Genomic DNA, 27,157 nt, shown 5'->3' with positions numbered 1-27,157 from the left:
TGGAAGATACGTGGACATCATCTTCATCCTCCTGCCCCCTTGTTCTGTCTCAATCTTTTGCATTATCTTCAAAGTTGTTGCTGGTATCATTCAAGGATAGCTGGTTCTTCTGATTTCAAAATCTCACAGTTAGCTTCATGTGTTTAGTGTCCCAAGTTATATTGTATCCAGCAGATCTTTCATAACAATAGTCTTTGTAATTGAATGGTTTTAGAGGACTGCAACTGGTTAATAATGCACAAATAAACAATTATTTTCTGTATCACCCACACATTATTTCTGTTCAACACAACAGTCAGTAGTCATGTTATCATCATCGGGTGAATTTTTTACTTTCTTGATTTTAAATATATCAAAGGGAAACTCACTTGAGAAAACTGTAAAATTAGGAGTCAGACTGATTGGCCAGTACTTACCTTTAGGAGATGACATTTCCAGAAGTACCTATTGACATTTAAGCATAGGGGGGGAAAAGAAGAAAAAAAACAGTAACTAGTTTTTGGAACTGTCAGTTTCTTCCTTTAGGGAGTAAAGGTGGATTTTTGGGGAAGGTCAGAAAATCTGTAGTAAAGATTGGGTGATAGAGATGCTCTGTCCTCACTACTGATGAGGGAGGGATTAAAAGTTCCAGAAGATAGGTGTTGTTTCTGCTGTTTTTAAATTTGTCAGTTGGCAGTACTTGAAATGTTTCCTTTTGAAGATAAATACAGACCAGACATTCAACCTGCTCTTTATTTTAAATTTCACTCATGGCATGTCCATGTGATGTGTCTGGCAACCAGCAGTCTGGAGATAAGGTGTAGTTATGTTGCAGCTATGCTGAAGTGCTTATGTTAGAAACAGCACTGAAAAATGTCAGTAAAATTTCTGCATGTAACAAAAAACTACATGTACTGTATAATACTACTACTACTACTACTACTACTCATAATAATAATAATAATAATAATGAAAGAAAAAATCTGCCATAGCATACAACTTGTTTGTCACTATGCATTCAGATACATCATTTTTTGGCAGCTCATGTTAGGCAAAGGTGTTAGCTGTTTTCAAGCTGACAAGAATTAAATTGAAAAAGATTCAAATGTTTAATTTATACTGGATGTTCCTTATCTGTACCATTAAAATACTTTAATTAAGAAAATTACCTTTGATTAGCATCTTTAACAGCATCTTATTTCCAAATATGCAGCTATGTATAGGTTTTTGGCAATTTTACATATAAGAAATACACTACTGTGCAAAGGTTAAGAATGAAAATAACTTTTACATGAAGTGTTACTGCCAAGTAACAGTGTTTGATGAAACTTGACTCCTTATTTAGAAAGAAATGATTACGTATAGTACAGAAGTTACATACACAATGAGTTAAACAGAAATGACATTTTTATTGAAAAACAATAATTACACTGAAGTTACTGTGGTTTCTGATGGTCCTCTGGATGTTAGAAAATGTGGGACATGATTCTTAATAGGGTGTATGCTCACTATGGACAGCAACACATGCTCTGCAGTGTGCTCCCATGCTGGCCACAAGGTTGGTAAGGAATTATTGTGGCAAGGTGTTTCACTCCTCCACCAGCATGGTTGGCAAATGCTGGATGGTTGTTGGTGGATGTGGACATGCTGAATTGTTTGTCCCCAGTGCATCCCACATGTTCTCGGTGGGATTTAAGTCCAGGAAACAGGCAGGACAGTCCATTCAATGAATATGCTCCATTATACCACAACATCTGGACCACCAAAATGATCATGTTTGACAATTTTCTTGGAAGCATTATGTGTCTCTATAAGGCGAGAAGTGGAAACACCTGATGCATTGAGACCCAATGTCAAACATGACTGTTTTGCTGGTGCAGGTGTTATGTTATGGTGTGGGGAGGCATCATGTTCCACAGGAGTACTTACCTCCAAATTGTTGAACATGATTCACTCACTGGTGAACATTATTTTGACACTGTACTACTTCCCCATGTGCAACTTTTCAAGGGTGCTTTTGGCCCTGACTTAATTTTTGTAGAAGACAACAATACTGCATCAGACAGCAAAGAGAGTCTTGTAACAAGAAATTATTCACCGTCTGCTTCACACCCGCTGTGCAGCAAGCTCCATAAATTTAAGTATTAACTGTGTTTTTCTTACTTGTCACTTCTTTTTCCGTGTGTTTTTGCTTTTAGGAAGCTTTAATTTTCGAGTACTAGTAATAGTGTTCCATAGATTTTATGTTTGTTTTGAATACAATCCAGAGACAGGTAGTACTCATTTTCATTGTTTTCAACAAGAAGTGTTTAGTAACCACAGTTTAGTCAGCTATCTGCCACCTTTAGTGAATTAGCAGTCTAGCTAAAAGTTGAATAACTTTCTACAGTAAATTGTTGGTTTTTTAGGATGGATAGGATGTGTGACTGCTGTGTATGGATGCAGGAGGAGCTGGCCACTGTTCGTGAGCAGCTGAACGTCCTGATGGCCACAGTCAGCTGTCTTCAGGCTGCTGCCTCGGAGTGTAGTGGCAGTGGGGAATCTGGTGCATCGCCGCATGGTATACCCCAGGTGTTATGTGCTTCACCCACGGTCCTGTTGTCAAGATATCTTCACGGGTACCGGGTGCAGTTGGACCAACCTCTCCACAAGGGGAGTGGCGGGTTCAGCAGTGTTCATGCCACTCGAAACAGATGGTCAATGTGGAGGTTGGCCGTGTGGCATCGCCCGCTCTGCCTGTGAGTGGACATGTGGCTGCTCCTTCAGTAACGTCCGAGCAGGCACATGAGAGGGAGGGGTTTATTAGTGATTGGGAGCTCCAATGTTAGGTGGGTGATGGAGCCCCTTAGGGAAATAGTGGAAAGGCCGGGGAAGAAGGCCCGTGTTCACTCAGTCTGCTTGCCGGAGGGTCTCGTCCGAGATGTGGAGGAGGCCCTGCCAGCAGCGATAGAGCGCGCTGGGTGCACCTGACTGCAACCTGTTGCTTATGTCGGTACCAATGACTCCTGCCGTCTGGGTTCAGAGGTCATCCTCAGTTCATACAAGCAGTTGGCGGAGTTGGTGAAGGCGGAAAGCCTCGCTCATGGGGTGGAATCTGAGCTAACTATCTGTAGTATCATTCCCAGAACTGATAGAGGTCCTCTGGTTTGGAGCCTAGTGGAAGGTTCAGACGATTCTGCACAGATCTGTGGTGCAAATTTCTTGACCTCTGCTATCGGGTGGAGAAATATAGGGTCCCCCTGAATAGGTCAGGCGTGCACTACATGCAGGAAGTGGCTACAAGGGTAGTGGAGTATGTGTGGAGTGCACAAATGGGTTTTTTAGGTTAGAGAATTCCCTCCCTAGGCCCGACAAGACAGCTCCTGAGACTCGACAAGGCAGTAGTAGGCATAACACAACAGGGAATAACAATATAAATGTGGTAATAGTAAACTACAAGAGCGTCTACAGAAAGGTCCCAGAACTGCTCTCATTAATATACGGTCACAATGCCCACATAGTACTAGGGACGGAAAGTTGGCTGAAACCGGATGTGAATAGTAATGAAATTCTAAACTCAGATTGGAATGTATACCACAGAGACAGGCTGGACAGTGAAGGGGGAGGCATGTTTATAATGATAAAAAGTGCAATAGTATCAAAGCAAATTGGTGGAGATCCGAAATGTGAAATAATGTGGGTGAAGGTCATGGTTAAAGCAGGCCCAAACATGGTAATTGGATACTCTATAGGCCCCCTGGCTCAGCAGCTGTCGTCGCAGAGCACCTGAAGGAAAATTTGAAAAATATTTTGAGTAGATTTCACGACCATGTTATAGTTCTGGGTGGAGATTTTAATTTATCAGGTATAGACTGGGAGACTCAAATGTTTATAATGGGTGGCAGGGACAAAGAATCGAGTGAAATTTTTTTAAGTGCATTATCTGAATGCTACCTTGAGCAGTTAAACAGAGAACCGACTCGTGGCGATAACATATTAGACCTTCTGGTGACAAACAGACTCGAACTATTTGAAACAGTTAACACAGAACAAAGAATCAGCGATCATAAAGCAGTTACTGCATCGATGATTTCAGTCATAAATAGAAATATTAAAAAAAGGTAGGACAATTTTTCTGTTTAGCAAAAGTGACAAAAAGCAGATTTCAGAGTACTTGACGACTCAACACAAAAGTTTTGTCTCAAGTACAGATAGGGTTGAGGATCAGTGGAAAAAGTTCAAAACCATCATACAGTATGCATTAGATGAGTATGTGCCAAGCAAGATCGTAAGAGATGGAAAAGAGACACAGTGGTACAGTTAGAAAACTGCTACAGAAGCAAAGGGAACTTCTCGTCAAACATAAACATTGCCAAAGCCTTGCAGACAAACAAAAATTACATGGAGCGAAATGTAGTGTGAGGAGGGCTATGCAAGAGGCATTCAACGAATTCGAAAGTAAAGTTCTATATGCTGACTTGGCGGAAAATCCTAAGAAATTTTGGTCTTATGTCAAAGCTGTCAGTGTATCAAAACAAAATGTCCAGACACTCTGTGATCAAAATGGTACTGAAACAAAGGACAACAGACTAAAGGCCGAAATATTAAATGTCTTTTTCCAAAGCTGTTTCACAGAGGAAGACTGCACTGTAGTTTGTTCTCTATTTTGTTGCATAGCTGATAAAATGGTAGATATCGAAATAGATGACAGAGGGATAGAAAAACAATTAAAGTCACTCAAAAGAGGAAAGGCCTCTGGACCTGATGGGATACCAGTTCAATTTTACACAGAGTATGCGAAGGAACTTGCCCCCTTCTTGCAGCGGTGTACCGTAGGTCTCTAGAAGAGCGTAGCGTTCCAAAGGATTGGAAAAGGGCACAGGTCATCCCCGTTTCCAAGAAGGGGCTCGAACAGATGTGCAGAACTATAGACCTATATCTCTAACGTCGATCAGTTGTAGAATTTTGGAACACGTATTATGTTCGAGTATAATGAATTTTCTGGAGACTAGAAATCTACTCTGTAGGAATCACCATGGGTTTCAAAAAAGATGCTCGTGTGAAACCCAGCTCATGCTTTTCATCCACGAGACTCGGAGCACTATAGACACGGGTTCACAGGTAGATGCCATGTTTCTTGACTTCCGCAAGACATTCGATACAGTTCCCCACAGTCATATAATGAACAAAGTAAGAGCATATGGAGTATCAGACCAATTGTGTGATTGGATTGAAGAGTTCCTAGATAACAGAACACAGCATGTCATTCTCAATGGAGAGAAGTCTTCCGAAGTAAGAGTGATTTCAGGTGTGCCGCAGGGGAGTGTCATAGGACCGTTGTTATTCACAATATACATAAATGACCTGGTGGATGACATCATAAGTTCGTACTGAAATGCTGGAGGATCTGCAACGAATTGACGGATGGTGCAGGGAATGGCTATTGAATCTCAATGTAAACAAGTGTAATGTGCTGCGAATACATAGAAAGAAATATCCTGTATCATTTAGCTACAATATAGCAGGTCAGCAACTGGAAGCAGTTAATTCCATAAATTATCTTGGAGTAGGCATTAGGAGTGATTTAAAATGGAATGATCATATAAAGTTGATCGTTGGTAAAGCAGATGCCAGACTGAGATTCATTGGAAGAATCCTAAGGAAATGCAATCTGAAAACAAAGGAAGTAGCTTACAGTACACTTGTTCGCCCACTGCTTGAATACTGCTCACTGGTGTGGGATCCGTACCAGATATGGTTGAAGGAAGAGATGGAGTAGATCCAGTGGAGAGCAGCATGCTTCATTACTGGATCATTTAGTAATTGCAAAAGCATTACAGAGATGACAGATAATCTCCAGCAGAAGATTCTGCAAGAGAGACGCTCAGTAGCTTTGTACGGGCTTTTGTTGAAGTTTCGAGAACATACCTTCACCAAGGAGTCAAGCAGTATATTGCTCCCTCCTAAGTATATCTCGCGGAGAGACCATGAGGATAAAATCAGAGAGATTAGAGCCCACACATAGGAATACTGACAATCTTTCCTTCCATGAATAATATGAGACTAGAATAGAAGGGAGAATTGATACGAGGTACTCAAGGTATCCTCCACCACACACTGTCAGGTGGCTTGCGGAGTATGGATGTAGATGTAGATGTAGAATGATCTGGACTGGACTGGACTGGACTGGACTGGACTGGACTGGACTGGACTACCTGTTCTCTTTACTTAAATCCCATTGAGCACAAGCATGCATGGGATGCATTGAAGAGACACATTGCAGTGTGTCCACAAGCACCAGTGATTATCCTGCAGTTGTCAACTGTGCTGGTGGAGGAATGGAACACACTACCACAAGAACTCCTTACTAAACTTGTGACCAGTATGGGAGCATGTTGCAGAGCAAGCATTGCCATCTGTGGTGATCTCTCACTGCAATAAGAACCATGTCCTGCCTTTTGTAATGGCCAGGGGCCATCATAAATCATGATGACTTCAGTTTAAGTGTTGTCTTTCTGTAAAATTGCCATATATGTTCGTCTCATTGCATATTTCTTACAGTTACCTTCTGTACTGTGCTGTAGCTGTTCGTCCTATCTATATTTCATCAAGCTATTTTACTTGGCAGTGACTCGTCCTACGAAAGTTACTTCTGTCCTTCAGTTTTGCAAAACAGTGTAGTTTTAATCCAATTACAGATGATGTTTCTTTTTAAAATAGAAGTACATGTAGATGTGCAAATATTATTTGTGGTATATTGATATTTCCAGAACATTTAAAAAGCTTTTTAAGCAAGATTAAAGAAAATTTTTCTGTTTTGTCATTAAGTTTTATCCACTTTGCTTATTTACTCTTTATTTACAGTTTCATTGTATTTGGGTTTTATGCTCTTTTTGCTTTATATGTTTTCAAACTCTTGTAACTTTTTTGTTTGTGACTATTGTTGATCTGTCATGTATTTTGTATCAGGCTGTGCTTTTATGAGCGTTGTTCAATAAGTAATGCAACACACTTTTTTTTTCTGAAAGCAGGTTCATTTTATTCTGGGTTTTGATACGCCATATTATTCCCCACTGTTTTGACTGCAAAACCCTATTCTTCAACATACCGTTAACCATAGATTATCCACAATCAGATTATCTGCTTTGAGGATTATCCATGGCCTATGTCTCCCAATTTTATTTTATTTAATTAACTAATTTTTTTAATTGCTGAAAATTTTTCTCTTACCCAGGAGTGGTTGTTGATGAATGATAATGTCATATAACAACACAATTGTGGTAAACAATGTGTTGCTCAGAAACCTCAAGCAGTGGATTGTATTGCTACAGTGGATACTGTAGTCATTTGTTTTTTGTGAATGCAAAACAGTGTCTGAAAAGTGATAACATGTTGTGCTGACAATGCAGCAGAAATTGGAAATACTATGTATACTTAAAAAGGGAATCTGGAACTGATTTATGGTGTGGGTGAAACTACGATCCATGATGTTAAGATAAACAAAGGCAAAATAATTCAGTTTGCTAGCAGTTCTGACTTGTCTAAAGGTTTGTCAAAGCAGAAGGCTATGAAAATTTATACATATGCAGAAATTGACAAAGCCATGTTGGAATGGTTTCAGCAGAAAATAGCACAGAGGGTACACAACTATCTGGCCCAAACAGGTCCAGTTTTTCTTCAAAACGTTGGGGATTGAAGGAGATTTTAATGCCTCTTCTGGCTGGCAAACAAGGTTTAAACAGTGTCATGATATCCAGGAGATTGCTCATGAGCAACCTTAGCTGCTTTTTTGAAAAGTACTCAAGGGTGTGAAACCGTCGACAAAGAAAATATTTCTGAATGGTTTGACATAGACTGCGCAGAGCAAGGTCATAAGATGTTGAGTGATAGTGCTATTGTTCAGAAGGTACAAGGCAAATCCAAGGAGGTGAATGGCAGTGATGAACATGGCAACATTCCTCTAATTCTGGAAACAGTAATCAGTGATGTATCAGGACTCCAATTGGCCAAGGGATTAATGTACTACCTGGAGCAGTAAAAAGATGCTCCCCTTTCTGACAAGTTGGTGTCTGGTATAATTCTTGGTGTGATACGTAAAAGACAAGCTATCTCACTGAGACAGAAATTAATTCAAAAGTATTGGTTTGAAAATAGTGTAGTGTAATGTGAAACTGGCTATTATTTTTAAGTACTGTATTCTTGCACATAATGTGATGAATAAAGTAGAATTTATTGTAAACATCAGTTAATAAATTTTTATCCACAGTTTTCAGCTCCCCGATTATCACAGATAATAGAGTGTACATGGTAATCTCCATTAAATATGCTGGCTTTACCCCACATTACTGGAAGGGCCTGTATACCTGCACTATACCACTGTGCTGGTCGACATAGGAGCCAGTGTCTTGCTGCATCAATAACTTTCCCATCATCCATGTACTGCTTCCGACTGGGTGCTCCCTTCATTGGGCTAAAGAGATGGAAGTTGGAAGATGAGAGATCAGGGATGTAGGATGGACAAGGAGCAACAGTCGAGTGAAGTTTTGTGAGCACCTTTCGGGTGCACAGACTTGTGCGAGGCCTTGTGTTTTTGTAGAGAAAGAGTTCACTTGCACACACTGAAGGCATTTCTTCAATGTAATGAGGGTAGCACAGCTGTGTGTAACTGGTCGTCACGTTGCAGTTTGGACAGGTTTGTGCGACCTGGTTGCGATGCTGACAGATGCCTCGCCCAACTACTCGGTGGTCTTTCATTCACTGCTAGATCTCCATAGACATTCTGCAAGCACCTGTGAAAATCTGTGATGCTCAGGTTTTCTCCCAAAAGATACTCAATGGCAGCTTTCTGCTTGTAATGCAAGACACAGAATTTAACGAAACTATAAGAGCTGAAATGGGAGTATTTCATCACTTCCCACAATAAATTCTGCATTTTACAACTGAAATAGGCTGGGGAAAAAGTGTGTTGCATTACTTGTTTAAATCCCCTCGGAACATTGAAATTTCACGTATGACCTGGTATGATCAGGGCCATCAGGCCCTGTCTTACATCAAACCAGGGTTTCACACAAACAATACCTTTTTTGCGTCATAGATAAATAAGAAACAATAATTTTGCTATGACAAATAGTATTAAACTGACTTAAGTGTCTAAAGTAGCAATGTTAAATAATCCTGACTGTGAACTAATAAAGTTAATACTGGCAGTACTTTTACTACTTCAGCTGCTGCCACCAATAATGATCGATCAGGATGATGATGATGATAGTAATAGTAATAATGATAATGACAATAGTAACAATAATGATACTGACAGATGTAGAAAAAATTTATAGGTGAACAAAATAGATATTTTCTGATACGGCAAGCTCTGGATAAAGGAAATTTAATGAGACTGCACTAGCTAAGCATACTGGTAAATGAGCGAGATCGGATTGGAAAGATGATGTACAGGTGTAACAAGTGCATAAAGGGACAATGCCAATTCTTATTGTTGCTCAAGTAGATATGTCGTTAACTGTCTTCTGAAGCTGGAAATGTTATTCCGTTCTCTAATATAAGATGGGAGTTTACTCCGGAGTTGCGTTCCTGCTACTGAGAAAGACTTCAAGAAAGTGACTGAACAACGAAGTGAGACAGAAAGTATTTTATTTCTTTGGCAATTGGTGTTTTTGCTATGTTGTTCAGAGAACTGTGTTAAGGTTGAGAAGAGATTCAACAGATGGTGTATGTTGATAAGATGGTAGAGAAGATAGAGGGTATAGAAATCTCTGTTTCTTTTTCAGGCGAGAGGGAAGAGATTTTTATATTTTTGTAGGGCGTGGAGAGATGCTGATGCCTTCTTTCACATTACAGTTATGTGCTCAGTCAAATTTTGATTTCCATCTATTATTACACCCAGACTCTTGGCTGAAGGAGAGAAATTGATATTTATCCCATTTAGGTTCAAAGATGGTAGGGATTCCCAATCTTTCAGGCTAATTAGCCTAGAATGACCAATCAGTACTGCTTGAGTTTTGGATGGGTTGAACATTAAACCCTATATCCTGTGCCTGTTTAGATAGTGCACATAGGTGGCTATCGAGATTCTCAATAGCTGTCTTCAAGTTTACTGGCTTTGCACTTGGATACAACTGCAGGTCGCTAGCATACATGTAGTATTTGCAATAGGACAAAACTGATGACACATCATTGACATACAATGAAAAAAGTGGAGGAACTAGTACCAAACCCTTGGGGATGCCTGATACTACCTGACCCCACTGAGACTTTATGGTGCTGGACATGATGCATTGCTGGCGAGATGTCAGGTATGCTCTGCACTTGGCTGAGAAATTTAGGCTACTAAGCTTGGCAATTAAAATGTTGAAATTGACAGTGTCAATGGCTTTGAAGATGTCTTAAGAAGCACATAATAGTTGCCCCTTGTGCATCTGTGGCAAGCTTCAGGTCATCTGTTACCTTTATTAAGGCGAAATTTGCATAAACTGGTTGGTATTTGTCTAGAAGGTCATCTGTAGTTAGTTTGTTAGCTGGTCGTGATGTCTGTTTTAGGTAGAGGCTTATCAAGTTCCTGTTTCTAGACCACAGTGAAAACAACTGTTGTTAATGAGTAGTTGAAGATACCTCTTATAGTGGGCAGAATAGGGTCAGTAATAAGCTTCATCATTTGGATTGTGATGACATTGTGTTCAGTAGATGGTGATCTGATATGCATGATGGCTTTTTTTTGACTGTATTACAAGTAACATACTTTAGATAGAATTTTTTGTGGTTACAGTCATTTACCCCATGAAGTAATCACCTATTATCTTTTTCCTATGTGTTTCAGTTGTGGTTGTAGGTAATTTGAAGTACCAGTTCTGTTCTTTGGCTGGGACAATGGGATTGGCTACATCTTTTACTTTGCCTGTTCCATAACCATGCAGGTTTTTCCATAGGACAGCTGGTGTATATGTGTTGTCAGTTAATGGATGGGATTGCCTGAGTTTTGAATTTCTCACAGAGTAACTGACTCTGTTACACTTCTTCTTGTAAGTATTAGAATTTTCAGGCATGGGTTGCAGTTTGTATGCCCAGTGTGCAGTGTCTGAAACTTGTGAGCTGCTTTAGTTCTTCAGTTAGCAAAGATGCAGGTTTCTCTCTTACTTTTCCAGTCTTTAGGAGAGCATATTTGTCATATACTTAAGTAAGTTTCTTAGTATGAGTGTCATTCAGTAATTAGAGAGACAGACTGGTCTGGGGAAAAAACAGTTTGTAGGGCATGTTTGTTACTTTTATGGCTTTAAATTGGCATCACTGGGATGAACCCTGATCAGCTGATGTATCAACATTGGTTTGTGTATAACCTCAAAAATACATTTCAAGATGGCGAGTTCACTTGAAACGTCCATGTTAGTTGAACAACATTCTGTTATTTGTTTTTTACTTACTGAAGGCGAGAAACCAGTGAATATATACTGTAGAATGTCTAAAGTTTATGGCGAAGGTAGCAAGAATCATGCAAATTTTTACAAGTGGGTAGAGCAGCTCAAAAATGCTCGCGACAAACACTGTGCTGGCCAACCAGTTGCAGTTACCGCTCCCTGACTTGAAAGTCGAATTGATGACATTATTCGTGCCGGTCGCCATGTGATTGTGGTAATGATAGTTGATAATGTTCAAGTTAGTACAGGTACAGTTCATAACATTATCTGTAACAAGCTGAAGTACCGCAAAACATGTGCGAGATGTGTCCCAAAAGAGTTGACACGGCTACACGAGGAAACAGGTTGAGTGTGTGCACAGAGCTAAAGAAACATTATGAAAGAGAAGGTGAGGACTTCCTCAACAAAATTTTAACTTGTGATGAAACTTGGGTTCACTATTATGAGCCAGAAGCAAAAAGACAAAGCATGGAGTGGAAGCAAACCAACTCACTTGTCAAGAAAAAATTAAAAACCCAAGCATCAGCAGGAAATGTCATGTTGATGGTGTTTTGGGATGCTGAAGGTTCAGCTTTTTTTGTGATTGTCTCAAAGAGCAGTGTACAATGAACAGCAGATACTACTCAGATATGCTTTTAAACAAGGTGACACCAGCCATGAGAGAGAGAGACGACGTGCATCTCAGAGGAGAGATGTTATTCTCCACCAAGAAAACGCACGTCCTCATATTGCTCAACTAACCCATGAAACCATCGACAAAAATGGGTTGGGAACTACTGCCTCATCCCTCTTACAGTCCTGATTTAGCACCTAATGATTTACATTTGTTTGGTGCACTGAAGGAGGCATTACATGAGAAGAGGTTCCAGGGCAACGAGGACCTGAAAAAATTTGTGGGAAATTGGTTCAAACATCAAGGTAAAAAGTTCCTTGCAGCTAGAATAAATAATCTTGCAGCCCATTGGAACAAGTGAATAAATGTTCAAGGGGGTTACATTGAAAATTAGGAAAAGTGTTGTTTTGTAAAAATAAACGCTTTTCTTCTCCAGACCAATTTGTCTCTTTTAATTATTGAATGACCCTCGTAAATTGATGGTTTCTCATTTATGACTGAGAAGGGAAAAGAAGATATCCCCCAGGTATTTCTTGTGCCTCAATTGAAAGTTCAAATAAACTAAAATGTTTTAAGTTAGTTTCTTTCTGGGACATCTTAGTGAGTATGTCAATGAAAATTGTCATGATCGCACACACCAAGTGCAGATATTTGAGAGGTTAGAAATTACTCTGTTTGGGAATTTTGTTGCGACTATATTTGAGAGTGTGCCTACAATGTATATAATGGATAGGAGAAAGCTGAGGTAATGATACATTTGAAAAAGAAAGTATCCACTTAAATTTCACCCTGGAAGAACTATTACACAGAAATTTTTGTATTAGTGTTACCACCTATAATTATAGGCTCATATGTTAATTTGAGGCTTAAGAAAGCAGTTTTGAAGCAGGAAAAGCTGCCTACTTTAGGTGATCTGTAGAGGACACACATCAGACACTTGGAGGCATTCAAGTGTTTGATCTTTATGGACATATATTCCATTTGTTTATCTTCATTATTGTTGGATGTGTGTGAACTTGTTGAGATGATCTGACTGAGATTGGACATTTGCTTGTGCAATGTGGAGCTTAGTGCAGTCTGATGCATAACTCATAAGGATACTGCTGCTGGACATTAGCAACTCTTAGGCTGCACGAGTGGGGGAACAAAGCATAATGGAGCGCTCTGAGTTGGGGGAGCACAGGTTCCCGGAAGTGAAAGCAGCAAGTATCTTCAGGGAGAAGGGAGGTTTTGTGGCCAAGGCTAGCAAGCTTTGTAGTGGTCGTTAAACAGCCAGCTGTTAACAGGAAAAGAAACTTGCTAAACAGGGATGGAATAATTTGTGCACAACAGTACCAAAAGCAAAATAAATGGAATAAAAACAGAGTGCAGTTTTAATGTTTCTAATGATGAGTAACGGCAATAATGTGATGATAAATTGCTAAATAAAAATGGAAGTACAACAATAATTGTCTGAATCATAGCCCTATGCTGACAGTCAAGTAATAGTGAACTAATGAACTATATTGGTATTGGAAGTATGAAAACGGGACAGAAAGTGTTAAAAGATTGTTTCATTACAAAAATGAAAACACAGAAATAAACACATGAACTAGAGGCACCAAGAATTGACATGTTTTTAGCTCTTAAAGCACAGGCATTCTAGTTCACCTGCATTGTAGATTGATCTTTTCCCATTTTCAGTCTTCAGAATTATCATGCTGTCATTTATCCACATGTTTTGCCACCCAAATCTCGAGACCACACATTTCAAAATCTTTTAGTCTTTCAGAGGTGAGATCTTTGTGTATTGTCAGACCTGACTTTTCAAGTTTCTTCTTCACTCTGAATATTTCAGATCTTTTCCTATATGACACAGACTTCACTGTCATGAGTCTATGTTTTGAAGATCCTGGTGTGTCATGCCCAACTCTGATTTTCTGTCTGTCATTCAGTATCACCTGCAGGCCTAGCCCCTCTCATCCAAGATTGATCACTAATTCATCTGTATTCTCTCTGTTGTTCTCAGGAATTGCAAACATTTCGAGATTATTGCATCTCTAGTGGTGTTAACGTTTGTCAGATTTCTCGATCAGCTTCTGTTTGAGCAGTTGTGCCTTATTCTCGGTTTCTTTTAAAGATTTGTTCAGAGCATGGACCTCGCTAGTATTTTTTTCCAGAGTTTCCTGTATTTTGGCCATCACTGCTGCAGTGGTAGCATCAGTGACAGCATCTGTACAATGAGCCTGAGCATGTCTTGTGACTGGATCATGGCACTCCCCTCAGCCTTCACAAGCACATCAACATGGCGGATGCCAGGCTGGGCAGCCACAGCTCCCAGTGTCGACTCGACCCCAGAACTATCTCCAGACTGACTGATGGTGATTCTGCACATTGTTTGATGGTTATTCATTTTAAATCCAGTTCCAGGTTGCAGATTCTTAAAATATAATGCTAATGTGACACTAGGCACTCAGCACTTGATTCTTGTGATATATATAGTGACCTAACTGCATACCACCACCTCAAAAATTCAGATAAACTTGCAAGTCAAACTAACCTATGTCACTCATCTGCCACCATCTTAGTCACATTTGACAAACATGCTGTGTGGTTGAAATAGGACATTATTTCTGATCCACTCAGTCTGCTATCAGGATGATGAACCCACCACTGTGGTGAAGACAGGTTGCCCCTCTACCTTCAGGCAGGCCAATGATTCAGTCATGGGTTTGTGCCACAGACTTTAGTTTTACAATATTATATATTCCTTTTTATGAAACTGATCTAACAGATTTGTCTGACTGACTATAAATCTAGTCAGTTATTTGGCTATTTCTGGTCAATCACTGTGGTTTGAAAGCACACCCAAAGGTGGCCTGCAATGTTAACAGTGGGCTCCACAGAGAAGTGCACCAAAGGAAGCTTTCCTCGGCTGCGCGTAATGGAGCATGCTGCTACATGGTGCAGAGATTTAATAGTTGTGGATACCACACCCCTTTTCCCTTTTGGAAGTGGGGAAGCATCCACTGTGAACGAATGCCAAGTCTTTGGGGTCATTCTCAGAGTCCTCAGTGACATTGGTGACTCGGGGCCAAGGTGCATACAGATGAAAATGCCCTGGCCAGTGGTGAAAGTTGTTATGATGTGTACCTCAGCAGCAGAGCAAGTGGAGCAGGAGCAGCCAGTGGCATGTCTTCATCTTTATCCGGAATTACTCAAGATTGGTGACCAGGCAACATCTCATAGTCCGGGAAGGTCAGCCTCTAGGGCTGGGTGATGTCTGGGGTAAATTGCTCTTGTTGGGGTGTCATGTTGGTCAGCTGGCTGTGGGCAAAAGGCATATATAAGTCCAGTGTTACACTGGCTGGGTGGCATGGGGAGGATAGGAACAAGGTGACTCGTAATGGTGGTGTGGAGAGGGAGACGGAAAAAACTGTTTGGAATCTAGTTGCGGATGAAGGTTATTTGCATATCGCAGATCCTCCCTGTCCGGAAACTGCACCCCAAATACCTTACAGCCCTGATGCTGGACAATTGTTTCTGGAATCCAGGCTGGTTGCTGACCAAATCCTTTTGCCCACAGCAAGGTCCCAGGACAGAACTTGGAAGCAGGCAGTGGTCATGCTTGCCGTGATGCCAGCATGAGCGGGCTCAAGAGGGTTCAGGGCTGCTGTCCATGGAGACGTTTTGCAGGACTTTAGTCTCCGCCGAATGTGGACCAATAACTGCTCAAAAAAAGAGTTAGTTACATATCGGTGGAGTGTTCCTGAAGATATTTCTTCACATGAGTTTTGATAGTGCGGACCATCCTCTCGGCTTCTCCATTAGATTGTGGATGGAAAGAGGGTGTTAGAATGTGGTGGATGCCATGCTGAGTGCAAAAACCATGAAACTCCTCACTAAGGAATTGTGGATCATTGTCAGTTACAAGCACTTCTGATACACCTTCAATCACAAAATTTTTGTGAAGGCTATGATAGTGTTGGCTGTTAATGTAGAATTTCATTGGACAAAGTACAGAAATCAGTAGTAATTACAAACCACTATCAAGAACAGGTGTTAAACACTGGCCTTGCAAAATCAATGTGTACCCTCCCCCAATGGTGAGCACATGGTGGCCAATGTAAGTCTGTCTGCTGGCTTTGGCAAGATAGACATGTTTGGGTGAGTTGTTCAATCTCCTGGTTCATGCCCGGCCAGTAAGTGAACCTACAAGCCAGGAGTTGAGTTTGGGATCTCCCCCTCCCCCCCCCCCCCCCCCCCTGCCCCCAGTGGCCTTGGTGCAATAATTGCGGGATGTGCTGGCATAAAGAATAAGGAATGACTACTTGTGGGTGTCCCTCATCAGAAAAGAGTAGAATTACTCCCCCCCCCCCCCCTGCCCCCAGTGGCCTTGGTGCAATAATTGCGGGATGTGCTGGCATAAAGAATAAGGAATGACTACTTGTGGGTGTCCCTCATCTGAAAAGAGTAGAATTACTCTGTTAATCAACATGAACTGATGGCAGACATTAAAGAACTGACAGAATGCCGTTGAAGCCTTGGAAGGTGGCGGTGACACCACAGGGACAAAAGGAGGGATTGCCAGTGCAGCTCTCCTATAGGTGTGTAGGTTATGTGTAAAATACAGGAAAATCATAGAACATGAGGTGAAGATTTATGCTCTGCAGGCAGAGATAGCCTGTTACCCCATTTAATAAGAATACGAGATAGGCTGCAAACTAAGTTCAGTGGGGAAAAAAAGCTTTTCATAAGAGATCGCGTAAGTAGTAAGATGCTGACATAGGTTTTGCTGATAAAGTGTACTCTAATCGTAAAACTGAACAAACAAACATTAAAATACCCACAAATTCATAATCTCTTCTTTCTTTCCAGTAACAATGTAAGTTATCAAATTGTTAATGAAAGTTCCCTGTTTGCTATAACTGTCACAAGTATTAGATTTTCCAATTTAAGCTCAAAAGCACATAATTCTAGAATTTATTTGTTTTTATGTTCCTGTAGGTATTTTAATTGTGAGTGGCACTTTATTCTTTACCCGTATTGGAACAACAAGAGTGTGCAGTTAATTTATAACTACTTACATTAAGATTTTCTTTTACTGTGGGTACATAGTGTTCATAAAGAAATACAATGTAACTTCATTGCGTTATTTTAAACAAATTAACAACTAATATGCTGTAATTGTTACTTCTCCAATATTCTGATAGAGAAAGTTGAATTCACTCTCTCTTATATTTACCTTACATCAGTTGGAACTCCATCAATTCAGTGTCTTTAATACTGTCCAAATGAATTTAACCTAAAAACAGATCTCACTTTAGCCTGAATAATCTTTGTTGGTCTTATGTCAAAGTGGTAGGTGGATCAAAACAAAATGTCAAGACACTCTGTGACCAAAATGGTACTGAAACAGAGGATGACAGACTAAAGGCCGAAATACTAAATGTCTTTTTCCAAAGCTGTTTGGCAGAGGAAGACTGCACTGTAGTTCCTTCTCTAGATTGTCGCACAGATGAAAAAATGGTAGATATCGAAATAGATGACAGAGGGATAGAGAAACAATTAAAGTCGCTCATAAGAGGAAAGGCCTCTGGACCTGATGGGATACCAGTTCAATTTTACACAGAGTATGCGAAGGAACTTGCCCCCTTCTTGCAGCGGTGTACCGTAGGTCTCTAGAAGAGCGTAGCGTTCCAAAGGATTGGAAAAGGGCACAGGTCATCCCCGTTTCCAAGAAGGGCCTCGAACAGATGTGCAGATCTATAGACATATATTTCTAACATCGATCAGTTGTAGAATTTTGGAACACGTATTATGTTCGAGTATAATGACTTTTATGGAGACTAGAAATCTACTCTATAGGAATCAGCATGGGTTTCGAAAAAGATGGTCGTGTGAAACCCAGCTCGTGCTATTCGTCCACAAGACTCAGAGGGCCTTAGACACGGGTTCACAGGTAGATGCCGTGTTTCTTGACTTCCGCAAGGCATTCGATACAGTTCCCCACAGTCATTTAATGAACAAAGTAAGGGCATATGGAGTATCAGACCAATTGTGTGATTGGATTGAAGAGTTCCTAGATAACAGAACACAGCATGTCATTCTCAATGGAGATAAGTCTTCCGAAGTAAGAGTGATTTCAGGTGTGCCGCAGGGGAGTTTCATAGGACCGTTGTTATTCACAATATACATAAATGACCTTGTGGATGACATCGGAAGTTCACTGAGGCTTTTTGCGGATGATGCTATGGTATATCGAGAGGTTGTAACAATGGAAAATTGTACTGAAATGCAGGAGGATCTGCAGCGAATTGACGCATGGTGCAGGGAATGGCGATTGAATCTCAATGTAGACAAGTGTAATGTGCTGCGAATACATAGAAAGATAGATCCCTTATCATTTAGCTACAAAATAGCAGGTCAGCAACTGGAAGCAGTTAATTCCATAAATTATCTTGGAGTAGGCATTAGGAGTGATTTAAAATGGAATGATCATATAAAGTTGATCGTTGGTAAAGCAGATGCCTGACTGAGATTCATTGGAAGAATCCTAAGGAAATGGAATCTGAAAACAAAGGAAGTAGGTTATGGTACGCTTATTCGTCCACTGCTTGAATACTGCTAAGCAGAGTGGGATTTGTACCAGATAGGGTTGATAGAAGAGACAGAGAAGGGCCAACGGAGAGCAGCATGCTTCGTTACAGGATCATTAAGTAATCGTGAAAGCGTTACGGAGATGATAGGTAAACTCCAGTGGAAGACTCTGCAGGAGAGACGCTCAGTAGCTCGGTACGGGCTTTTGTTGCAGTTTCGAGAACATACCTTCGCCGAAGAGTCAAGCAGTATATTGCTCCCTCCTAAGTAAATCTCGTGAAGAGACCATGAGGATAAAATCAGAGAGATTAGAGCCCACACAGAGGCATACCAACAATCCTCCTTTCCACGAACAATACGAGACTGGAATAGAAGGGAGAACCAATAGAGGCACTCAAGGTATCGTCCGCCACACACCGTCAGGTGGCTTGCGTAGTATGGATGTAGATGTAGACGTGGATATGTTCCATCAAGTTCAGATCAACCTAATTTTGTTGGCAAGACATCATTTTGAGTTCGCTATGGTGCTTCTCAAACCACTGTAACACAATTCTAGTCTTGTGCTGCACACAGTTATCCTTGTGGAAGGTGCCATCACCACTGAGGAATACAACAAGTGTGAAGGAAAGCTGGGATCAGCATAAGTGTTTACACATTTCATAGCTGTCATGGTGCATTTAATTACTAACACAGGTCCCATGGAAACCCAGGTAAACATCCCACATAGCATAATATTGCCCACAGAGACCTGTGTCCATGTTGTGGTACATGCTTGAGCAGTCATTCACCTGGATGAGGGGATATCTGGAACAACCATCACTATGATCTAACAAGAAATTTAATCGATTTGACATGGCAACACATTTACATTGAGCCACAGTCCACTCTTGATGATCCTGTATCCACTGCAATCATATTTGGCAACGTCGCTGGTTTAAAATTAAAACAAATGTGTGTCATCTGCTGTGGAGTCCTGTGTTCGATAATGTGCACTGAATGGTGTGCTCCAAAACCCTTGTGCTTGCATCAGCATTGTACTGTATCATCATATCTGCCATATATTACCACCTACCCTGCTTTACAGGGTGACCAAGCTGCTGACCCCCATGTTCTGTGATGAGGTGTGAACACCCAACACACACTTTCCACAGACACTTTACAACAGTAGTTTGCAAACAGCCAACCAGCTTTGCCATTTCTGAGATGCTTCAACCCAGGTGCTGGGCCAGAACAATCTGCCCTTTGTGAAAGTTATGTCAGTGGATTTCCTGCTTTGCCACCCATATCATCACAAAAATGACTCTCCATTCATCTTTGCTCTTGCTATGTACTTATTTAATATGTTACATGCCCACTACATCAACAGATGGCACTCAGTCTTGAAGTGAGCAGTGTTTATAAAGTTTTGGCTCTGTGTGTGTGTGTGTGTGTGTGTGTGTGTGTGTGTGTGTGTTTGCTGTCTTAAGTTTAACAGTAGTTTTCAAAAAATGATCATTCTATATTACATAAACCATACAGTTCTTCCCATTCCTGTCAGTCCTTTCACATCCCTAAATATGCTAGCCACAACACTTCCAACAGAAAGATTTGGGAAGAGGTTATGTATGCAGTGCCGTGGTTTTTCAGAAATAAGTACCTCTCAAGTGATTTTTTAGTGTTGGAAAATGTACAGGAAATTGTTCTGTAGCCTTAGATACGGTATTGTAAGTAATGTTATTTTCATTAAGTCTTTCATCACTTTTCTAAAAGAGTTCCTTTCTCATTAGTGGTGCCTATTTACTTCATTCTGTCTATGTCTACAGCTATACTCTGCAAACCACTATGAAATGCGTGGCAGAGGGTACATCCCATTGTACCAGTCACTAGGACTTCTCCCTGTTTCATTCACATGTGGAGCACATGAATACTAACTGTTTAAATGCCTGTGTGCAGACTACAATTAATCTTATATTGTCGTCATGACCTGTATGGGAATGATACGTAGGGGGTTGTAGTATGTTCCTAGAGTCATCATTTGAAACTCGTTCTTGAAGCTTTGTATGTATATGCTTTCTCGGAATAGTTGATATCTTATGTTCAAGAGTCTGCCAGTGCAGTTTCTTCAGCATCTCTGTGACACTGCCCTATGGCTCAAAATAACTGTGACCATTCTTCTTGCACTCCTCTGTATATGTTGTCATCTCTCTTTTAACTGATAAAATTAGTGTTCTAATTTGTAGTCTATATAGCAGAGAGTCAGGTAAAGGTGCACTCTAGTAGAATTTTGGCTTGATAACATGTCTGAGTGGTTACTCATCACTCCATTTATCACACTTTGGCCAATTTGCTCTAGAATCACTAGATTTTACTGAGTTTCAAAGCAACTGATAAAAATTGCAAAATACAGCAACATTAGTGAATAAAATAGAATAATGAAGCTAAGTAATTAAAGACAAGAAGTGGTTATGAATGAAAGTGAATAAAGTTCGTTTTATTCTATAAAACTGAATTCACTAGTGAGTGGTGCCCTTACAATAAAAGAGGTACAGTAAAACGGTTTTGACAATAACACTTTGTCAGCAAGTTTCATTTATGTGTATGTGCAGTAATGCTAGCAGTACTTGTGAACTGAGCAATGCCTACTTCCATACCAAGCAAATATAATGCATTGGTGCTCAGTTTCAATGTCTGGAAGCACATAACTTCCGGGAAATAGGAAATTATAGATTGTTGTTTAATTTGGTAGTCCCTGAAAGGCAATTACAAAACTGTGCAATGATGTATTTAATTTCTGTTTAGCACTGCTAGTTCCCAAGAATTTAATTTAAACAGGCTTTACAGTTCACTTAAGCACATTGAGACACACACCACAAAAAAATAATGAGTCGATGGCCGGAGTGGCCAAGCAGTTCTAGGCGCTACAGTATGGAACCACGCGACCGCTACGGTCGCAGGTTCGAATCCTGCCTTGGGCATGGATGTGTGGGATGTCCTTAGGTTAGTTAGGTTTAAGTAGTTCTAAGTTCTAGGGGACTGATTATCTCAAAAGTCAAGTCCCATAGTGCTCAGAGCCATTTGAACCATTTTTTAACCATAATGTGTCGGCTAACTTTCTAGTACTCACTGAAAGATAAAAGTTCTTGCAGTCTATTAACAACTGTCACTTGTGAGTAATACATTACATTGAGAGTACACCACATAGTGGAAAACTTAGTCTTTCACATTTGGCACAGCCAATACACCAAACAAAATGTATCTCCAGCACTGCCTATTCCGAACTAATCACCAACAGACAATACCCACAACTGCCACATAAAAAGACACTTTGCCACTGATGTGTCTCCCTGGTATAATGTTGCTGACATCACACTTGTCTGTTCATTACAATGAAATTTACTTTTATGGTCACCTTTTAAATATTGCAAATAAAACATTAAAACTCCATACATACAGAGAGCACTCTTCCTTGTGGTCATTTGCCATCTACAGACTACTTTATAAGTCTTGCTTTCCTTGTAAAAAAAATTGTACATATTGAAACCCTTTTCCAGTATTGGTTTGCACAATGGAACATTAAAAAAAGTGGCCAGTTGTTCCGCATTGTTTTTAGATGACCTTTCATCTAGTGCCTTCAGAATTTGCAATATGTGCACCATACTCATATCACAAAAGCCTTTGTTAATGGCTAATTCAAATAAATTTAAGAAATCTGTTGAAAACACTGAATGCTGTAAAATAACTAAGATAGAAAACAAGTAATGAATGTACCTACACTATGCTGACTTCGTAATCCATTTTAGTGTGGAGAGTTGCATATTCTGGCTTAATATGTCTAACTGCAAAATTGTTTATTGCTTGTAATGTTAAAAATATTACGTTTATCATATCATGGAGCTCACAGGTTACAGTATAAACAAGTATATTTCATTTTCCACCTCATTTGAGGTCGTAAGCTCTTAGATTCTCCTACAATTAATCAGTTAAGGAATTAATAGAAATGACATATGTTAATGTTGCTCAACTTGTGTAGTGTTTGGCATATAAAAATATTGTAAGCAGTGATGGACTCATCACATTATCATGCTCAGTCTGCTGGAGTTAATGTAGCATTACTGAGTTGTGTGACACTAAATATCCAAAATTTTTGCATAGACATATTTTATGTCACACTGTCTCGTACGAGGGACAACCACAGCCATAAGCAGACATCTTGAATAATAACTGCTTGGCTGCTCTTGTAAACAATTTATTTAATGATTGGTTTTGTAGCCTAGATGAAACATCGTCAAGTTAAATATGGTGAGCCATGACATTAAAGTTGCAACACCGATGGGGGTGAATGTTCCTTGTCTGTGACTTTATCTGACAATCCACTAATTGTTTCATCTATTAATAGACAAAGAAACTCAGTCCTGTCCATGTTGCAACTTTAATGTCACCATTCACCATATTTAACCTGATGATTCAGCTTTTATGAAACAAAACTGATCATTAAATAAATTATAAGAGCAGCGAAGTGGTTACTTTTCATGATATTTTATTTTAGTTAGTATTCTCACCAGGACACCCCTTCTGTTCCATGCATGTGTATGTGTTGTATTTGGCAACAGGGAAATTCACTGCATGTCAAGTGTTTCTCATGCCTCACTGTTTACCAGGAAGCCAGCAGCTGTGCTTAAGCTCCATCCTCTGGGATGGACTATCGCCACCCATACTGCCAGATGCACGCATTTAGAAACAAGTGCTCCTTTGAATGCCCTCAGCATCTGTTACCTTATAGGCAGGATGATGGTTCAAATGCCCATCCAGCCAATCAGATTTAGGTTTTCCGTGATTTCCCTAAATTGTTCCCAGCAAAATCTGGGATGAGTCCTTTGAAAAGGCCAAATCTAATCTCCTTTCCCATCCTTTTGTATTCCTATGTCTTGCCTCATGTGCTATGACCACGATGTCAACAAGACATTAAATTCTAATCTTCCTTCCTTTTTCAAAAATGCATCACCATTGATATGCAACACCTTTGCACAGAAAACATGATGAATGTTGTCTGCTATGTTGTTTTTCTCTGTAAAGATTATTTCACGATACATGGCTAATGGGATTTCCATTTCCGTAATTCATTTTCAGGCAAACATGACTACATTTGAGATAACTTCATATATTTGGAGTCATTATTTTCACAGATATTTGATCCAAATGCACTGTTCAATTTTATTTAGTTATATTTTTGGCATGATGAGATGTTGTGTGGTGTATTCTGCACAGTTATCTGTTTTACAGGGCTTTTGACTGGGAAGACACTATCACTAGCACCGATTCGAGGAATAAAGACATCCTAGAAATAGGAATCTCTGAGGAGGAAGTGAGTCATCTGCTTAAAGGTATGTGTTGTTCAAAATACTTAAGGACGTGTTTAAATTCTGCTGCTAATAAATTCCTCATGTGTTAGTGTTCACTCATCAGATTTTTTATTTGAATGTGAAGGTGATTTATCACAATGTGAGGTACAAGACACAGCTGTGAATAATTACAACAGACTATTGCAAAATCTTTTAATAGTTTATGTATATATTGCACATGATGCTGCTAGTTGTTGATAAAGTAGGCTTATATTGCCGTGCAGCTGAAGTGCCGTTGCAACAAAATAATATTTGAAAATGCTTTGCTAATGTTGTGTAATTGGAATTATTTGGGAATTGATAATAGTCATGCTGATGGGTGTTAGGTAAGATTCGGTACTGTACTTATTTCCCCATATTGACTACACAGAACAGATATGGATTGATTTTTTAAGGAAAAGGCTTTGTCTTGTGGGTTTTAGTGCAATGAATCCTAATATGATTGCAAAAAAATGTGTCACTAGACACTTTTGTACAATTAAAACTCCACATTTTTTTTTTAAATGCACTCTTTACTCATTTTAACACTATATATTTCGGATATTATTTCAATTAATAATATGAAGATGAAACTTATGAAAGCAGTTGCCCTGCTTAGTATGTATCTTAATTACTATCGCAAACCCTGTAGCTCTTGTCCTTTATTTACAACTGTTCATTTTGTAACAGCTTAGCACTTCCCTTACTTTTAGTGCCTGTGAAGTTCACAATGGCTAGTCATTGATAAAGCTGCCACAACTACTTTTGTTACATTTTAGGTGAGTTTATGATTAAGAAATATTGAGGAACATTACAGATTTCATAAAGAAAGTATGTTTTTCATACTTCGAAAATAAATTTGATCATGATAAGTCATTTTGCTGCATGAGGTATTCCATATATGCATTGAAAATATCAGGGAGCCAAGCAAAAATTACAGTGATGTTGCTCTTGTAGTATATCTTCCTGTTCCTGAACTGCCAACAAAGTTTTTGATGATACCCTGAATAATTATAGACATATCCAATTTTCTACAGCTGAACCAGGTCCTGGTGAGTTTTGTTGCACTTTGTGCAATTTAGAAGCAAAAATGAAAAAGATGAACTGCTTAGTTGGAAAGAACCTATTGGAGCAGGAACAGATTTTTATGTGTATAAGAGCTCCAACATAGGAAAAGAGAGGAAGAGAGGAGCCATTTTATCTAGGTTTCAAAAATAATGATTCATGATTTAGTACCTGCACAGGTGTGACAATGCCGCTAAACGCACTGTTGTCATGAGGTACTGTGTAGACCCACAATAGTGTGACAAGAAGACGGGGGGACAGAACCCTTCAGCAAGAAAATAAAACTCACCATGTGAGTCTATCTGCAGGGAAGAAGAATGTCTGTACATCATAGAGATGTGCATGAGGATGAACACAACCCATGGCAAGTTCAGGTGGCTGATGATGATTGAGCACATGGAAATAGCACACAGCACAAGGTGCAAGGTGAGGTCGACAGTGGTTGAACTCAGCGTTATAATTGCCCTGCCCAGCTTACTGTCACCTGCAGGTAAACACTTCCATCAGTGCCCATATGACAGGTTGCATATTAAATAGCGTATTTCTCAGATACTTCTGGTTTGATTAATGAATTTCAAATTAGCTATAAAAAGGAGCAGTAGACACTGTTAATACATTCTTCTAAAAGTAGTTTTAAGGCTGTTTCATTACACAGTGGTTACACTGTGCACCAGTACCAGTTTTTCATTCTGTACATAAGAAGTAAAGTTACAAAATGTCCTGGAGAATGATGAATACAAATTATACTGGAAAAGAACCATTATAACAGGTAAAACACCACCACATAACAAACTTGACATCATACTCACCAATAAAAAGAAGAAATTAATGCAACTAATCAAAATATCCAAACCCAATACAACAAATAAAACTTGACATCATACTCACCAATAAAAAGAAGAAATTAATGCAACTAATGAAAATATCCAAACCCAATACAACAAATATACAGAAGATAACAGGAGAAAAAATTGAAAAATACATCCAACTGGCTGAGGAAGTCAAGGACATGTGGCATCAGGATAAAGTTGACATTATACCAATTATACTATCAACTACAGGAGTCATACCACACAATATCCACCAGTACATCAACACAATACAGCTACATCCAAACATATATATACAACTGCAGAAATCTGTAATTATTGATAAATGTTCAATTACCCAAAAGTTCCTAAATGTAATGTAACATACACCGTACAGTTAAAAGGAAGTCACACATGATAAAGGTCCACATCACTTTCCATTTTAACCAGACATAATGTCTGAGAAAGGAAAGATATAATAATAATAATAATAATAATAATAATAATAATAATAATAATAAACCACACTCAAACTGCTGGCAAATCAACTGGATCTGGCGGTGCCTCTGACAAGCATAGGGACCAATGAGATGGGGAAATGTAGAACAATGCCTGAATATATGGAATACAGAGCTGGCAGGTCTGTCAGCTTACATGTGTGTGGCTCACAAAATAGACAAGAGATAAAACAACACAGCCGAGTGCAACTAGTTTGTCAGGAGACTGCACTGTTCAGTTTCTTGTCGGCTGTCAAGGCGGGCACCCTGTGTGCTGTACCTATTCATGAGTGTGGTTACTTATTTATTATTGTTCTCAATTTGTACCCAGTTCCCTCCATCTGTGTTAGCATCTGTTTCAGCTCCATGTGTTGTTTGATGTTTGTTTGATCCCCTGTGACAGACTGGCTAGACTGGCACGTACTTACAATTTTTTAATTACGTGCATAATACAACCTTTCATAGCTTTACTTTGTTTTCTGAATGTGAGTCCCATAGTTTTCGTAAACTAGCACGTCCTCCTCTTGTTCGCAGTTGGTGCAACCTGATGATGGAGCTTTAAGCTTCCAAAAGCAGTTGTGCAATAAAAGAAATAATTACACTACATGATCAAAAGTACCTGCACACCCACAAAAACAGAAGATTGTCATATTAGGTGCATTGTGCTGCTACCACTGCCAGATACTCCATATTAGTGACCTCAGTAGTCCGTAGACATTGTGAGAGATCAGAATGGGGCGCTCCGCAGATCTCACGGATTTCAGATGTGCTCAGGTGATTGGATGTCACTTGTCATACATCTGTATGTGAGATTTCCACACTCCTAAATATCCCTAGGTCCACTGTTTCTGAT

The 27,157-nt window shown here is 39.6% G+C and overlaps 1 protein-coding gene across 4 annotated transcripts in view; it reads left to right on the top strand.

The window, feature by feature from the left end:
* Positions 1 to 27,157, top strand: part of LOC126299391 (caspase activity and apoptosis inhibitor 1-like) — a 200,820-nt gene that overhangs the window by 155,167 nt on the left and 18,496 nt on the right. For all 4 annotated transcript variants that reach the window (XM_049991264.1, XM_049991263.1, XM_049991265.1 and 1 more), the window contains one exon: positions 23,836 to 23,936. In XM_049991264.1, the coding sequence (XP_049847221.1) occupies positions 23,836 to 23,936 (101 nt within the window). The remainder of the gene's footprint in view (positions 1 to 23,835; positions 23,937 to 27,157) is intronic.

Source organism: Schistocerca gregaria, chromosome X (assembly GCF_023897955.1).
Source record: "Schistocerca gregaria isolate iqSchGreg1 chromosome X, iqSchGreg1.2, whole genome shotgun sequence".
Lineage (NCBI taxonomy): Eukaryota > Metazoa > Arthropoda > Insecta > Orthoptera > Acrididae > Schistocerca > Schistocerca gregaria.
This window is presented reverse-complemented; position numbering and strand designations above follow the sequence as displayed.